The 17,530-nt window shown below is 43.2% G+C and overlaps 1 protein-coding gene across 3 annotated transcripts in view; it reads right to left on the bottom strand.

Annotated features, from left to right (window-relative positions):
* The window catches only part of CDH13 (cadherin 13), a 606,507-nt gene that overhangs the window by 298,977 nt on the left and 290,000 nt on the right, over positions 1-17,530 (bottom strand). For all 3 annotated transcript variants that reach the window (XM_035119665.3, XM_088671925.1, XM_088671926.1), the window contains one exon: positions 4,677-4,829. In XM_035119665.3, the coding sequence (XP_034975556.1) occupies positions 4,677-4,829 (153 nt within the window). The remainder of the gene's footprint in view (positions 1-4,676; positions 4,830-17,530) is intronic.

Below are 17,530 nucleotides of genomic sequence, written 5' to 3' on the forward strand. Positions count from 1 at the left end.
GATTGGAATGCTAAAGTAGGGAATCAAGAGATAAAAGGAATAACTGGCAAGTTTGGCCTTGGAGTTCAAAATGAAGCAGGGCAAAGGCTAATAGAGTTCTGTCAAGAGAACAAGCTGGTCATCACAAACACTCTCTTCCAACAACACAAGAGACGACTCTACACATGGATATCACCAAATGGGCAGCATCGAAATCAGATTGATTATATTCTCTGCAGCCAAAGATGGAGAAGCTCTATACAGTCAGCAAAAACAAGACCTGGAGCTGACTGTAACTCAGATCATCAGCTTCTTATAGCAAAATTCCAGCTTAAACTGAAGAAAGTAGGAAAAACCACTGGGCCAGTAAGATACAATCTGAATCAAATCCCTTATGAATACACAGTGGAAGTGAGGAACAGGTTTAAGGATTTAGATTTGGTGGACAGAGTGCCTGAAGAACTATGGATGGAGGCTCGTAACATTATACAGGAGGCAGCAACGAAAACCATCCCAAGGAAAAGGAAATGCAAGAAAGCAAAATGGCTGTCCAACGAGGCCTTACAAATAGCGGAGGAGAGGAGGCAAGCAAAATGCAAGGGAGATAGGGAAAGATACAGGAAACTGAATGCAGATTTCCAAAAAGCAGCAAGGAGAGACAAGAGGGTCTTCTTAAATGAGCAATGCAAAGAAATAGAGGAAAACAATAGAATGGGGAAAACCAGAGATCTGTTCAAGAAAATTGGAGATATGAAAGGAACATTTCGTACAAAGATTACCATAATCAAGGACAAAAGTGGTAAGGACCTAACAGAAGCAGAAGACATCAAGAAGAGGTGGCAAGAATACACAGAGGAATTATACCAGAAAGATATGGAGGTCTCGTACACCCCAGGTAGTGTGGTTGCTGACCTTGAGCCAGACATCTTGGAGAGTGAAGTCAAATGGGCCTTAGAAAGCACTGCTAATAACAAGGCCAGTGGAAGTGATGATATTCCAGCTGAACTATTTAAAATTTTAAAAGATGATGCTGTTAAGGTGCTACACCCAATATGCCAGCAAGTTTGGAAAACTCAGCAATGGCCAGAGGATTGGAGAAGATCAGTCTACATCCCAATTTCAAAGAAGGGCAGTGCCAAAGAATGCTCCAACTACCGCACAATTGCACTCATTTCACACGTTAGCAAGGTTATGCTCAAAATTCTACAAGGCAGGCTTAGGCAGTATGTGGACCGAGAACTCCCAGAAGTGCAAGCTGGATTTCGAAAGGGCAGAGGAACCAGAGACCAAATAGCAAACATGCGCTGGATTATGGAGAAAGCTAGAGAGTTCCAGAAAAACGTCTACTTCTGCTTCATTGACTATGCAAAAGCCTTTGACTGTGTCGACCACAGCAAACTATGGCAAGTTCTTAAAGAAATGGGAGTGCCTGATCACCTCATCTGTCTCCTGAGAAATCTCTATGTGGGACAAGAAGCTACAGTTAGAACTGGATATGGAACAACTGATTGGTTCAAAATTGGGAAAGGAGTACGACAAGGTTGTATATTGTCTCCCTGCTTATTTAACTTATATGCAGAATTCATCATGCGAAAGGCTGGACTAGATGAATCCCAAGCCGGAATTAAGATTGCCGGAAGAAATATCAACAACCTCAGATATGCAGATGACACAACCTTGATGGCAGAAAGCGAGGAGGAATTAAAGAACCTTTTAATGAGGGTGAAAGAGGAGAGCGCAAAATATGGTCTGAAGCTAAACATCAAAAAAACCAAGATCATGGCCACCGGTCCCATCACCTCCTGGCAAAGAGAAGGGGAAGAAATGGAGGCAGTGAGAGATTTTACTTTCTTGGGCTCCTTGATCACTGCAGATGGTGACAGCAGTCACGAAATTAAAAGACGCCTGCTTCTTGGGAGAAAAGCAATGACAAACCTAGACAGCATCTTAAAAAGCAGAGACATCACCTTGCCGACAAAGGTCCGTATAGTTAAAGCTATGGTTTTCCCAGTAGTGATGTATGGAAGTGAGAGCTGGACCATAAAGAAGGCTGATCACCGAAGAATTGATGCTTTTGAATTATGGTGCTGGAGGAGACTCTTGAGAGTCCCATGGACTGCTAGAAGATCAAACCTATCCATTCTTAAGGAAATCAGCCCTGAGTGCTCCCTGGAAGGACAGATCGTGAAGCTGAGGCTCCAATACTTTGGCCACCTCATGAGAAGAGAAGAATCCTTGGAAAAGACCCTGATGTTGGGAAAGATTGAGGGCACTAGGAGAAGGGGACGACAGAGGACGAGATGGTTGGACAGTGTTCTCGAAGCTACGAACATGAGTTTGACCAAACTGCGGGAGGCAGTGCAAGACAGGAGTGCCTGGCGTGCTATGGTCCATGGGGTCACGAAGAGTCGGACACGACTAAACGACTAAACAACAACAATGGCTCCTTGCTCCAGACAAGTGGCAAATCATTTTTCTGCTGGAGAGAAAAAATGTACCGCAGGAAGTTGTCTGTCGCAATTGTAATTTGAATGAGCTGGGCCCATCTCTCAAGCCTATTGCATTGAACCAGATGACCCACTTATCACTTCCAGCTTTGCAGAATACCAGGATTCTATTCTGCTGCACTGACAACTCAGAAAATATTTATATCTTTCCACAGAGAGTCATCTCCTCCTATTTTTCATCTCCATTTGAGCTTTTAAAATAATTCATAAGCACCAAATGAAGGAAAGCAATTCTTAAAAAAAGAAACTTTCCCAACACTTTGCAAGAGACTCAAATACTTTCATGTATCAAGAAAAATCAAAGGGGGGGGGGAACCCCTGCCGCTTTCTTGACTTCACAATACATCTTCATTGATTCCAGTTCATTGTTTTTCCAAAGACTGACTAATCAAGTTGAGCATTCTCCTTCTGCAGATCTTCTTGACTGCAGCTTGCTCAACAGGACTCTGGCTGGCCTGCTGAGCACCAGAATTATATCACGGGTCACACAGAAAGAGTTGCAGCCCATTAAAAGATGCTTTTGCATCTCCTTTCTGGCTCATCTAGCATGCTGCAATATATATTGTTTTATGTGATTTGCATGGCTTAAGGGCAGGAGGAGACTATTCTAAAGGAAATAAATTGAGGTTATATTTGAAGATGTGCTGTAATCCTTCCAGCATGGGGAATGCTTTGGTTTACTATGAGAGAAGGCTGCCATTTGATCAACTATTTGGCCACACAGGATTTGACACCTAAAAAGAGTGTTACATGCCAACACTCTTGAATTTGGAGCCCTGAATCACAGGCATCACTAACTTCCTACCCCATGTACCATGAGTATCAAGAGACCCAACCTCTGCAACCATCTGATTCATAGCCTATACAATTTGTTGGTGAGATGAACCATTAAATTGTAACTTGCTTTCCTACTTTCTGACAATACATTCTTCCGTTCTTGTCTATTTTCTGGCCCATACAGCCTTGTTATATATGGTCTGATCCTGCTACTACGGATACTGCAGCCTTGGTTCTACAGGCAGTGCTACTGCCTTTAGAACAGAGGTCAACAAAGTGGCATTTGTGTGGACACGCTGGAACCTTTGATAATGTTCCAATTCCTGTCCAAACCACAGAATTCAGAGGCGTTTTGAAGGAGCTGTATCTTGCTTGGTTTGAAATTTGGTAAATATCCACAGGTCCTGCTTTCTGAACATAAAGTGTACCCAGGAAATTGTTTGTTAGGGGAGTGTTTGCACAACAAGCTGACAATTACCATTGTTTCCTAAATCTCTAATCTGTGATTTGTCCCATCTCTCACCACCCTTCCTGAAATGGCAGCAGTCAACCAGCAGAAGAGAGACAAAAGAAAAATATATATATTTCTGATCTCTCCCTCCCTGCATGGTTTCTATCCTAAAATGTTTGGCACTGACAACCAAAACACCAATAAGGAAGTGGACAAAGTCCAGCTTTTCATTTTGACTGACTCTGCAGTGCATATAGTGAAGTTTGGGTACTAATTTCTTGTGTTCTGATAAATGAATTCTTGCATAGTGAGTGCTTGGAAAGCAACAGAAAGGGGACAAATTTCTCCCCAAGCCCTACAAGATTCACATATTCTGGCCAGCCTCATCACTTCACTTGTTATGAATTTTCTACATCACTATCTACAACCATATGAAGAAGCAGCAAATTGAAGCCAAGAAACATAAAGCATAACTTTTGCAACATCCCATGAAGATAAAGAGCCCCTTCAGTTTACTTGTTTATTGATCATTCATCCTGATTTTCTTGCACAAAGATCACACAGAAGTTGCATTATATCCAGTATTTACTGAGCATGCATCCTGATTTGCTGGCAGGGTAGTTATAGCATTTGTCCTGCATTCATCCTGATTTGGTTGTAAGGGTTTATAAATCTTCCCATACATTCATCTCACAATTTCAAAAGCATTTCCCCATCACTTTCCAAACCACAAAATGTCTTTCATTTCTTTTTTTTAAAAAAAGTGCTAGGATGACAAAGTTTTTAAATCTACTTCAAATGCACAAACCTAAAGGTCTGGTATGTGATTGAATCACTCAGAAAAATATGACAGTCTGGAGGCAAACACAAGTTAAAAGGGAGGGAGGGAGGGAGGGGGAGAGAGAGAGAGGAAAACACACACACACACACACACACACACACCTCATTACATGGTGACTTACCTGGTATGTGGCCATTGCTTCTCTGTCCAGGGACCGTGTCACAAGGACCTCTCCTGTGCTCTCACCAATTTTGAAAAATCCCTTTGGCTCCTGGTCCACACCTTTCCCAAAAATCCGAAATTTGGAGCCCTCTGGTCTGTCATTGTCTACCACCTGTATGAGGCAAACACAGTTGTGAGGATACAAGCGAAGGAGGCAGCAAAAAAGAATTAGGAACAATTTATCATCTTGTAGCATGCCTATATTATGATTCCTACACCTCACAGAGCTACAATTCCCGAAGTAGTCAAAGTAATCAATCCCTCTTCCTAGGGAAGTATGGGAACTGTAGTTCTGTGAGGGAAATAGGGGTTTCCTAACAACTCTCAGCACTCTTAACAAACTTGGAGAATCCATGACTTTTTAAAGTGGCATGATACTGCTTTAAATGTATAGTGCAGATGGGGCCTCACGTAAGGCAAGAGGCAGATCTAGGTAACAACTGGTTGTTGTTGTTTTTCCCCAGCAATGGAGATCAGGACATTGCTCTCCCTGCCATCGCCCAGAATCCTAGGTGTAACCTGATGCCAACAGAACCTAGCAGAGACTAATTCAATGTGCCCCCTTCCCTGTTTTGGGAGTGTGTGTGTGAGTGTGAGAGAGAGATTTGTCATTCATGTTAGCTGCCAGTTAAACAATAATAATGACTCTTGCCATGTCTCATTAAAGATGTTCAATTCTATGTAAGTTTATTGTTCTAGCCAATGGCCATGACAACCCTGCAACAACAGTAGCAATAAAACAATACAGTTCATCTATCCATAATATGAGGCAACATTCATGATGCAAGAAATATCATTTCCTCTATGTATACAATGGTGGTGCTGGCTATTATTATTCACTAGTATCATGAAGCCCGTTAAATTAACGGGTGCTAGAATTAATTAGCGGGGTTTCCCTCCCCCCAGTGACTCACCCACCGCCACCACCTCAGCCCCTCACTCAGTCCCTTCCCCGCCCCCGCCCCAGCCAGCTGCCTCCTCAGCTTCATCTCTCCCTCCCCATTTCCCACCCTCTTTTTTCTACTCTACTCTTCTCTTCTCTCTCTCTCTCTCTCTCTCTCTCTCTCTCTCTCTCTCTCTCTCTCTCTCCCCCCTTGCTGGCCCCAGTTGCAGCAGCCCTTCCACCCCGCCCCCACAAAAAATCCACACACACTTCCAGGGACTAATTCCCCCTTCCTCCACGGGTCCGCCCACCCGCCCGCTCTCCTGCTTTCACCCCTCAGTAACGGCTAAACGATCCTTCAGCCCAGCAGCCACATCACTTGCGGCTCTCTCGCGCTCTCTATCCACACCCACCCACCTACCCTCCCTTTCGCTGGCACACGCCTGCCTCCTCTCCTTCCCCTCTAATGGAGAAGAAACCAGGAGGAAAGAGAGAGATCCTTCGATAGCACAGCAGAGGCAAGGGGAAGCTGCACACTTTTCTTTTCTTTTTGCATGGTTGTGTATATGCAAGCATGTAATCTCTCTCACAGTCCTGGTTTATCCTGTCCGAAGTCTCTGCACTCCAAGTCCCAATGGCTGTCTGTGGGGCACATGCGCAGTAGCGCAATCCCACAGACACAGGGACTGGATGCAGAGACACTTGCACTTTATTATATAGGATGGTATTTCTTACCCACCCATGTGAGGGTAAAAAGGTGTGTGTGCAGCATCCAATGAGGCTACATCATAAAGGTCCCAGATGCACCTCTGGGGAGAGGGAATTCTACAGCTGCTACAGATAATGTCCTCTGCTGGACCACTATCCCCTTAATTTCTGAGGGTGGTAGAGGTACCGCCAAGAGGGCTCCCTCTGCCACCTGAGGGGGGAAGGAAATAGTGCAAAGTGTACAGTTGCTGCATTTTGGGCCAAGCAATGCCAGTGGTTCTCACTGGAAACTGGAGAGTTGTTCAATTCACTAAAACAAAGAGGGAATTCTACACATGGTGAGAAAGCTCTTCCACACGAGAGATCTGCAATCACTTCAGATAACGAAGGAGTTTGTTTTCAGGAAGTCCAGGTTCTGACTGCTGTCCACAGCACCTTCTCAACATTTCAAGGCCTCGTCTACACTATACATTTAAGGAACTATGATACTGCTATGGTTTCCCCAAACACTTCTGGGAGCTGAAGTTTTTTTATGGGCACTGAGATTTGTTAAGAGAACACTATTCCCCTCACAGAAGTATAATTCTTGTGAAGAAAGAATGATTGATAAACCATTCTGAGAACCGTAGCTCTGTGAGGGGAATACAGGTCACTCAAAATGCTCAGCACCCTTTATATACTACAGTTCACAAAATTATTTGGACGAAGCCATTATTTTTATTTAAGTGGTATCATAGTGCTTTAAATGTATGGTGTGAATGTGGCCAAAATTAGTGCTTCAGAAGACAGGGGACTTTGTTTTCCAGGAAGTCATTCTCTTGCTCTGAAGGACAGTCATTCAGATCCCCCTGAAAAGCTTGCTGTTGCCTCTCTAGTCTTTCTCTCTCCAAATTTTGCAAATAAAGTTAACATTAAAAAAAACTCCTAGATGTGGTTCAGAACAAAACATCTGCAATGAAAACTAAGCACAAGAGTCAAGATCCAATTATGTCTCCCCATGCCTGAGTTTCTATCCTTGCACCTGCTCTTTTAAAGTCTGGAATGACGGCACTGACAATTACCCAGAAGAAGGTCTTTCTAAGTTGATACTTTGTTTAAAGTTTAATTAGCCACAAGAGGGAGCTACGTACTCCCAAAAATGACAGAAATATGACCTCTTCTAATTGAGGCGACATTCACATATAATGTGCTATGATTCCACATTAAACAGTCAGGACTTGCCCCCAAAGAATTCTGGGAGTTGCAATTTGTTAAAGGTGGTGAGAGTTGTTAGGAGGCCCCCACTCCTCTCAGAAAGCTACAGTTCTCAGAATCCCCTGTGAACATGGAGTGATTGTCAAACTGCTCTGGGAATTTTAACTCCGGCAAGGGAATAGGGGCCTCCTAACAACTCTCAGCACCCTTAATAAACGACAACTCCCAGAATCCTTTGGGGGAAAGCATGATGCCTATATAATGTTCAGACAATTTAAAATGTGGGCTCCTTTGGTTGAGGTCCCTTCACCCACCCCCAATAAAATATTTGAGGGGGACACACACACCCGAAGCTGATGGGCCTTGCCATTCAAATGGTGTCTGTGTGTGCACCACATCATGTGATCAATTATGTGGAATGGGGTTTATCTGCTCCCATAGTGTTGGCATCACTGTTTTGATAACACTGAAGAATGCAGAGTTATGGGGGATTGGCAGAAATCAAAATGCCATGTTTTTGAGGGTCAAGATAATAGTAACCAGTGTGGCATAGTGGGTAAGGTGTCAAGCTAAGTCCTGAGGGACTAGGTTTCACATTCCTACTTGGCCATGATGCTCACTGGGGGACCTTGGGCACCAGCTCTCGGACTAGCCCACCACACAAGGTTGTTGTGAGGATAGTATGGAGAGGTATGTACATCACCTTGAGCTCCTTTGAGGAAAGGTGGGATATAAATGAAATAAATAAGAGAGCAACACCATTCTGGCATCTTTAGAACATTCCATCAAGTGGTATCCAATGCTGGGCCTACACAGAGTAGACATATTGAAGTTAAAGGGCATTAGCTGGAAAGTAGGGCTTAGTTGGCCACAGTCCATCCCTGTTTCTTCTTCATCATTATCCTGGTGTATAACAAGCACGAGCAATACCACTGGCCTCAAATCATTTTATGTGAAGCAGTAACCACATTCTCATTTCTTCTCACAATCATTACTGTCACTGTGTCAGAGAAGACCAGAGGGCAAATGAGGGCTGCAACCATAAACTAAAACTTTAATTAAACAACTAAAGTGTAATTCCTCATTTAACCAGTCAACTGGTTTTTTAAAAATAAATTAATAAAAGAGTTCATTACTAATTAATTACTATTAGGTGTGTGTGTGTGATGCAGATAGTAGCTAGCATATTAGAAGTGGCACTACCCCTTCACTCACACAGGACAACACTTTTAAGACAACACCTGCTGAGAGACAAACAGCAGCATCTATCTATCTTCTAATATCTATTTTTGGAAAACAAACCCACACCAATTCTTCTCATAATTCCCATTGCAATGATTCTGTTCCTCCACTCCCTTATTTTCTGCCTTCCATATGTTTTGGACAAGAATTCCCTTCACCCTGGACCACTGACCATCTTCTCTTGGGAAGATGGGAATTATAAGCCAAAATATCTGGAGGGCACCGGTTTGCGGGTGGCTGTTCTGTGCCATGATGTGGCATTGCTCCAAAGAGACTTACAGGGGGATTATATGGTGTGTCCCCCCAGCCAAGAGAAGTTACATTGCTTCCACAAAATACATTATGAAAAATCTGGGCCGGGGTTGATTTTGGCTCCTTGCCCATTTTGCCCTCTCCAACACCCCCTGTGAATAAATGTTCTTGTGAGAGTCAGGCCTAATTCAAATCTTCTGAACAAGAAAAGGAGCACTTCTGAAGCAGGAAAAGACTGCATCCCTTGAGGTTTCTCCATAAGAGGAATCAAAGCTAAGGCAAATGGCATTCGAAGGCTGATAAACTCCTACAAGCAGTATAAAACAAATGGGCAACTATACTTAGAAGTCCCTTACTTACACTCACTGAATTCTGGCCAGAAGAAATTTACCAACACCATTTTTCAACTGGTGTTACCATGTCCCTTCCAGCTAAGCTCATTTCAACAGTATGATCCCTCAGCTGTTCTGATCTTATCACAGAAGTAAATCACAGAGTGTTTTCCAAGGAGTGAGAAAAAAAATAGATAAGTGGAGCTAGGCGGAGGGAACATCAGCCCACAAATATCCCCAGGAGAGGATGTGTGTGTGTGTAGTTTTATAACCATAACAATTTTGCTTTTGACAATATTATTCCACCTTAGCAACCACAGGGGTGATGTTACTTAATAACTCTCCCCCCCCCCAAGTAACTCCAAGTATTCCTGCACATCTTTGAGTCTCAGAGGCAGGTATCTGGTTGCACTCAAAAATGATTTTCCATTTCCCAACATAAAAAGGACCTGCATTTTAATAGAAAATCTATACCAAGGGTAGCCAAGATGGTTTTCTCCACATGTGCCCACTATAAGTCCTATCAACCTTAGGCAGCATGGTCAGGGATGATGGGGATTGTAGACCAGGTACAACATTGATTATACCTGCTCTACACGTTCCAGGCACCCACATCATGCATTTAAAGCATCTCGTTCAATTTTAAGACTCACAACTCCCTCAAAGAATCCTGGGAACTATGGTTAGTTAAGGGCCTTAAAAAAATTCTCAGCCCCCTTAACACTCTACAGTTCCCAGACTTCTTTGGGAGAAGCCATGTCTCTTATAGTGATACAATGCTGTAAGAGTGTTTTAGATGCATGCTAGGGGTGTGTCATTAAGTCTACACAGTATAAATTAAAAACAATATCTGCCTACTTGACAGGGTTTATTTATTTATTTATTCTGGAGATTTATATCCCTGTTCCCAGTGTATCTGTACCCCCACAAGGCACCTTACATTTGCAATAGCAAACTATAACAAGTATTATAATTACAATGACAAATATTATAAAATATGTATAATAACAAAGAGTGGCTGGGGAGACCCAGCCAGATGGGTGGGGTACAAATAATAACATTATCATTGAAAATATTAAATGTATCAAAAATCCCAGATGATTGGGGAAAAAATCAAATAGCACAAAACATCAGTGCTAAAAAGGTGTTTAAAATATCAGCATAAACAGAGCTCAATAAAATTATCCAAATCCAAAAGAGAGGGGGGAAAGCCTTTAAGCATCTTCTAAGAATCAACAGCAAAGGAGCAATGTCCATTTCCTTGGGAGGGCACTCCAACAGGGTGGGGTCAATACAAAAAGGGTCCTGTCTATGGTGTGCTCCAACCAGACAACTTGTGTGACGAGTCAAAGATCAGGACCTAAGAAGCTCAGCTCAAAGGAATCCTTCATGCGGGTATTATATAGGTATCCTTCAGATAACCTGGTCCCCAACAATTTAGGGACATAAAGGTCAGTTCCAGCACCTTAAATGGGGTCTGGGGGGGGGGGAATGGCAGTCAGTGGTACCACCACAGAAGAAGTGTAATGCAATTCCAATGCCAACATGTGCATTCTGCCCTATATGAAGTGTCCAAAACATATTTAAGTCACATTACAGTATTCTGGCGTGGATGTAACCAAACCACGTGTCTCCTTTTGGGAATATTCAGAGAGAGATAAATAGATACAGAACAACGATAATCATGTACACCTCCTTTCTCTTTAACATATTTTTTTTCAGGAATCCAGCAGTATAAATTGTGTGTGTGTGTGTATTTGCAGTGCACTTTTTTGGTTTTGGTTGTGTGTGTGTGTGTGTGTGTGTGTGTGTGTGTGTATTTGTGTGTGTTTTAATGTAGTAAATATTTCCCTTTTTCTGACAGGCAGAAAAGTTGCACGCTAGCAAATAAACAGGGACAATTTAATTCAGCAAAGAAAACTGTAAGTCTGGCTCTTAACTTTTTGCTATATTTCCTTTTGTAGGTTTAATTAGTTTTTTTTCCCCCAGCCTCTATTCGATGTCAAATCCCCAAGGGTCAATTTTAATTGGGAGATGCATGTGACTAGAGATGCTGCTCTAATTTTACTATTTTAAGTGCAGAATAATAATAATAAAATGAATATCTGCTGGGCAATGCAGCTCCTCAAAGCGTTGCTGTGGTTTCCTGCAGGCTTTGGGGCTATATATCCAACAGAGATGGGCCAAGACACATTGATGCCTCAGGCAGAAAATCAAAATGGCGTACCCACAGTGGTAATAAACAAAATTATTGAGAAGCTGCTGCTTTTTCACAGCACCCCATAACCGTGGTGGCTGGTAACCACCAAAGCTGGTTGGACAGAACAGCTAATGGCAAGCAGAGTCAACTTATTCTGGCTTTCTTCCCATCCTCCTCCCTTGTGAGGAATACAGGAAGCACTTGAACAGTTATCGGATAAAAGCACCAGAGGGAACCTAGGATTTTGTATTTCTAGGGGCCGGCATCAAATACCTAGATAGACCTGTCATTTTTCAGTTCTACTTATACCAACAGGGATGCGGGTTGCGCTGTGGGTTAAACCACAGAGCCTAGGGCTTGCCGATCAGAAGGTTGGTGGTTCAAACCCCCATGACAGGGTAAGCTCCCATTGCTCGGTCCCAGCTCCTGCCAACCTAGCAGTTCGAAAGCACGTCAAAAGTACAAGTAGATAAATAGGTATCGCTACAGCAGGAAGGTAAACGCCGTTTCGTGTGCTGTTCTGGTTCGCCAGAAGCGGCTTTGTCATGCTGGCCACATGACCTGGAAGCTGTACGCCAGCTCCCTCGGCCAATAACACGAGATGAGCGCCACAACCCCAGAGTCGGTCATGACAGGACCTAATGGTCAGGGGTCCCTTTACCTTTACCTTACTTATACCAACGGAGATGAATAAAAAAGACTCTGGGGAGTTATCTGAATGATAAGTTATTTATGAGTAGGACTCTGAGCTGTTGGGCTAAAGCAGGCATCCCCAAACTTCGGCCCTCCAGATATTTTGGACTACAATTCCCATCTTCCCCAACTACTGGTCCTGCTAGCTAGGGATCATGGGAGTTGTAGGCCAAAACATCTGGAGGGCCACAGTTTGGGGATGCCTGGGCTAAAGCTTTGCATTTTAGGGTGCAGAAATGGTGGCTGAATGAAGACATGTGTCACTTATTTATTGCATTTATATCCCATTCTTAAGTTTGGGGGATGGACAGGTGGTGTGATGTGCATGCCTTGGTAATGCACGTAAATGGGGAGTTGCAAAACTCAGTGAACAGCTCAATTCATAGGAAAACTGCATTCCAGTCTCCATATTAGTTCAGGAAGTAAGTGCAAATCAGGTCAGCTCGTTTTTAAATGCAGATTGAACAAAAATTCTCCAGCTTCCCTAGAGGTATTTTGAAGTTTACAGCACAGCTGCAGATAGGCCTTAATGCATCACATTGTTAGTCTTGTTGCAAATGCAGCAGAATTTTCTCCAAGAAGTTCAAAACAGAATATATGGTTCTCCCTTCCAACTTCCCCAAAGTTATCCTCATAGCAACCCTGCACGGCAGGTTAGATTGAGTGACAGCTTATGAATATGAATTGCAGTGGGTTGGACTATGACCCTTGGGCCCCTTCCAACTCTAAGATTCTATGATTCTGTGAATACTTCCTCTTGTCCCTCTGTATTCCCCCCGAGGAAAATCATCCTTTAGTGTTCAATCAAAGCAAACAGCAATTCATGTGTTCTCCAGATTGATTTTAGAGATAAGGAGTAGGCTTTCCCTGGGAAAGGAGTGGGGCAAAGGGAAAACTGTTCAGTCGAAGGAGAATGTGGATGATACCTGAGAGAGTGATTGGTCAAAATTCATTCAGTGAGTTTCATGCCCGAGTATAGATTGACAATCTGACCTTCCTGTTCTAAATCTACTGCATGTGTATCTGTGCTAAGTAATGCTCATTTGGATTTGAATGAGAATACAATCCAACGCAGGTGGCGCTGTGGTCAAAACCACTGAGCCTCTTGGGCCTGCCGATCAGAAGGTCAGCAGTTTGAATCCCCGCGACGGCATGAGCTCCCGTTGCTCAGTCTCAGCTCCTGCCAACCTAGCAGCTCGAAAGCAGACAAAAAAGTGCAAGTAGATAAATAGGTACCGCTCTGGTGTGAAGGTAAACAGTGTTTCTGTGTGCTGCTCTGGTTCACCAGAAGCAGCTGAGTCATGCTGGCCACATGATCCGGAAGCTGTCTGCGGACAGGGGTGTAGGAAGATAGGGGCGGTCAGGGTGGTGTGCTCCGAGTGACACGATCCCAGGGGCGCCATCGCCGCTGGCCGCCCTGCCCCCAAAACGTGCGCCCTGCCACTGCGCACGCCCCGCCCCGCCCCCATTACGTGCGCCACATCACTGGGGGCAGTGCGCCTGTTCTCCGCCCCCGGTGATGGAGCATGAAGCTCTGCCGCTGTCTGCGGACAAATGCCGGCTCCCTCGGCCTGTAAAGCGAAATGAGCGCTGTAACTCCAGAGTCGTCTATAACTGGGCTTAACTGTCAAGGGTCCTTTGCCTTTACCTTTACAATCCAATTAAAATCAAAACAGTAGCCATACCCACATGTGGATTTCCATTGCCTCATTTGCAGCAATGCTCAAGACCCTCTGCAGAATCTGCACAGATATCCAAGGCCATGGAGTAGAAAAATATGGGATAGTGCTAAGAAATAAAAGGACAGGCTCCAAATTTTCATTCAAAAATTACTGGCAGTTGTGGGATTAAAGTGAGTTGTTACCACCCATTATAAGGATTTTGCTTGGTGGCTGCTTCCAGGTTGAGTTCAGGCCCGCCTCTATGTAGACCCCCGGTGGCGCAGTGCACCAGGGCGGGGGGCTGGTAAGCTGGGCGCCGGCCTGGTAAGGAGGGCGCCGCGCGGCGAATCCGTGCGGAAACCAATTGCGCCCTGCGAGGGCGGGGTGAGCGGCGGAGCGATCTCCGCCCCTCAGCACCAGGGCGCGCGATCTGCTCAAGACGGCCCTGGTTGAGTTCCTGGAAGTTCTACCTTTTTTTGTGCTGCAAACAGAGCAACAAGCAAGCTGCTTCCAGATGTTCCATGTTTCCTGAGGCAGTTGTAGTTAGGTGGTGAGCAAATCTGGCAATTTTGGTTTCCTTCAGTTCTCCTTTTTTCCATATCTTAAATTCATCTCAACATTTATACACAAACTTTGTTTTTGTTTTTTAAAGTCCCCCTGAAAATTCACCAGCATTTTAGTATGACTTTCTCTCAATACACACATTTTATATGCAATTTTGTCTAATACACACATTTTTGCAAAGTGGTTTATCCTGATATAATGCATTTTTTTGTATGCTATTTTCACTGATACATGCAATTTTATTCCCAATTTGTCCTAGTAGACACATGTTTCTGCACATGTCTTGGCTAGACATCCATACTATAAAATTTGGAGAACTGGGAATTTCAAAGGACAGCTGTGTTTTGGTTCACACATTGGTTCACGCTGGTTCACACTTATTCCTGGAACTCTGCCCCCAAATCCCTGGATGCAGTCCAACATTTGGAGAGCTCTATGTTGTCTACCACTGCTCTAGAGAGACATCAGATTTCCCTCTCATCCCCACCCTGTTTGAAACCCATGATATTTTCTTTTTTTCACCTGCTTCTATATTTTGAATTGATATTTTTCTCTCTCCAGTTTTGTAATGGAAAAACAAAATACTGTACTAATCCACACACATGCCAAACACTTTGTTGTTGTTGCACTATTAGGGTTTGCAAAGTTTGTGGTTCAAATAAATTACATAAAAACAACATAAAGGACAACCCCTTTTGCAACGCAAAATTAAATTTCACAAGACCTTCAATATTTGATTTATATTTCACCTTTCCTCCAAGGAGTTCATAGCAGCTTACATGTGCCACCACCACCCCCATTTTATTCTCACAACAGTCATCTGAGTTGGCTAGGCTAGGAGACAATGATTGGACCAAGGGTACACAATGAGCTTAAAATGCCCAAGTGGTGATTTGAACCCTGGTCTCCCAGGTCCTAGTCTAATGCACTAACCATCCCACTGTACAGCTTGCATGGGTATTTTGGTGGGGAGTTAAACCTAGCATTTATAAACTAGCGAGGCTAACAATGCATTTATCTAATCATATAGCTCAAAACCCAAAAGGGAGGGGGGAATCAGAAAATCTCTACAACAGACCATAGTATTTTGAAAATATAAGCCTTGGAAAGCTGCTTCTGACATAATGTTAAGACCCAGGTTCAAATCTCAGGTAGGATTGGGCATGTTGTTATCTCTATGCCACATTATAAACCTACTTTAACAAAATTGTCATGAGGATAAATACACTGAGATGAGGATAAGTCCTTGATGTAGGATAGATGGAGGACAGAAATACTTTGGAGGTATTAACATGCATAACAGTGCCTTATTTTGCCTTCACATTCCTAATCTTGCATCTCCAAGTCAGACAGGTTTGTCGAATGAGGACCACAAAATTAGAAACCTGAAGGATCACAGCTCTCTCTCTCTCTCTCTCTCTCTCTCTCTCTCTCTCTCTCTCTCTCTCTCTCTCTCTCTCTCTCTCTGTGTGTGTGTGTGTGTGTGTGTGTGTGTGTGTGTAAATGACAGAATTCATCCTCTCCCAATGACTCACTATGGGCAATCAGGTCCTGACTCCAACTGTTTCCGACAAGATATGACTCCTAATAACATCATCCCACACAAAACTTCATGCGGCAGAGAGAGGTGGGGTTGGGGTTGGGAGAAAGGTGAGAAGAAAATCCAGATGTATAATTTCTCAAATGAATCCCTCATAATTGAAATCATCTTGGATCTAGCTTATTACATCTAGATGCTTTACTTTTTGCAGGGAAACACTTAGCACCCGGTTCCCATATGTAGCTTATAACCCACAGATCTAATTATAGATTTTTCTCAGTTACTAGTTCCCTAGGAAACAAATCCATGGCTCATGTACTGAAGGTCATGGGAGGAAGATTTTCCCCCACCCCCATGTATAAGTAACTTATCTAGAGGTCACAGGTCTGGATGGTGACAAGATAATGACACTATTGTCAAGGACAGACAGCTGGTCCACTGGACCAATTTAACACCTTGAACTTTTAAATATTGTAAGCCTTAATACTTCAATTATTAATTAAAACACCCACTTTTTTCTTGCAGTAAAGAGAGGAATCCAATGAGGGTTTTTTTTGGGGGGGGGTTGCACATTTTTCTGGTTACAAAGTAAGGAACAAGGAGAAACCAATGTGAATATCTAAAAAAACAGGAAGGGATGGCATGCCTGATAGGTAGGTTATCATGTGATATCCTTTCAGAAATTGTCCCTGCACTTCAGCTTAAACCGGCAGCACAGAAACCGATCCAAGCATTTTAATCAATAGGCTTTGTGGTAGCTGCTCTTCCAGAATGGGAAAGATGGATAAACAGGTGTGGTGCTTGAAATTTATTCTGCACTGCTCTTAAGGTGATTGCATTATAACACCAAGAGGCACACAGTGGCCAATGGAAGACTGAATTATAAAACAAGCAGCAGGCAAAATAGGATGCCTGGAGAGTTGGAATCTGGAACCAAAACACCACTGACAGGGCGATTTATTCTGTTTCCCTAACTGGTAATTTATTCCATTATTATTATTATTATTAATTGTTATTATTATTATTATTATTTGTTTTGACTACGTCAGACCAACATGGCTACCTACCTGTAACTGGTAATTTATTCATTATATTTGGGCTTTCACATGTGCAAAAAACAGTTCTGGAAACCTAGCAGCACATGGGGGAAGTTTAACACTCATTTCCATGAGTGTGCATGCACATGAAAGTTCATACCAATGACAAACTTAGTTGGTCTCTAAGCTGCTACTGGAAGGAATTTTTAAAACTCATTTCCATGTGCAATTGATTCCAGGAATCTTCTGTTTGTAACCCCATGGACCCAGAAAATGGGGGGAGTAAAGTGATGAAATCTGAGGCAGATCTTTTCTGCCATTTTTATGGGGAAACAGAAGGATGCAGCTACAGCAGCAATGTTGTCCAGCGATGTTCATGGTTGTAGCATACCATGCCGACTGGGGTGAATGAAATTTCGCATGACATGGTGGTACATCATTTTAAAAAACCTCGCAGTTCCACAACACAACAACTACTGCAGTGTGAAAGGAATGTTAGAAAACTGG

Source organism: Zootoca vivipara, chromosome 6 (genome assembly GCF_965207765.1).
Source record: "Zootoca vivipara chromosome 6, rZooViv2.hap1.1, whole genome shotgun sequence".
NCBI classification, from domain to species: Eukaryota; Metazoa; Chordata; class Lepidosauria; order Squamata; family Lacertidae; genus Zootoca; species Zootoca vivipara.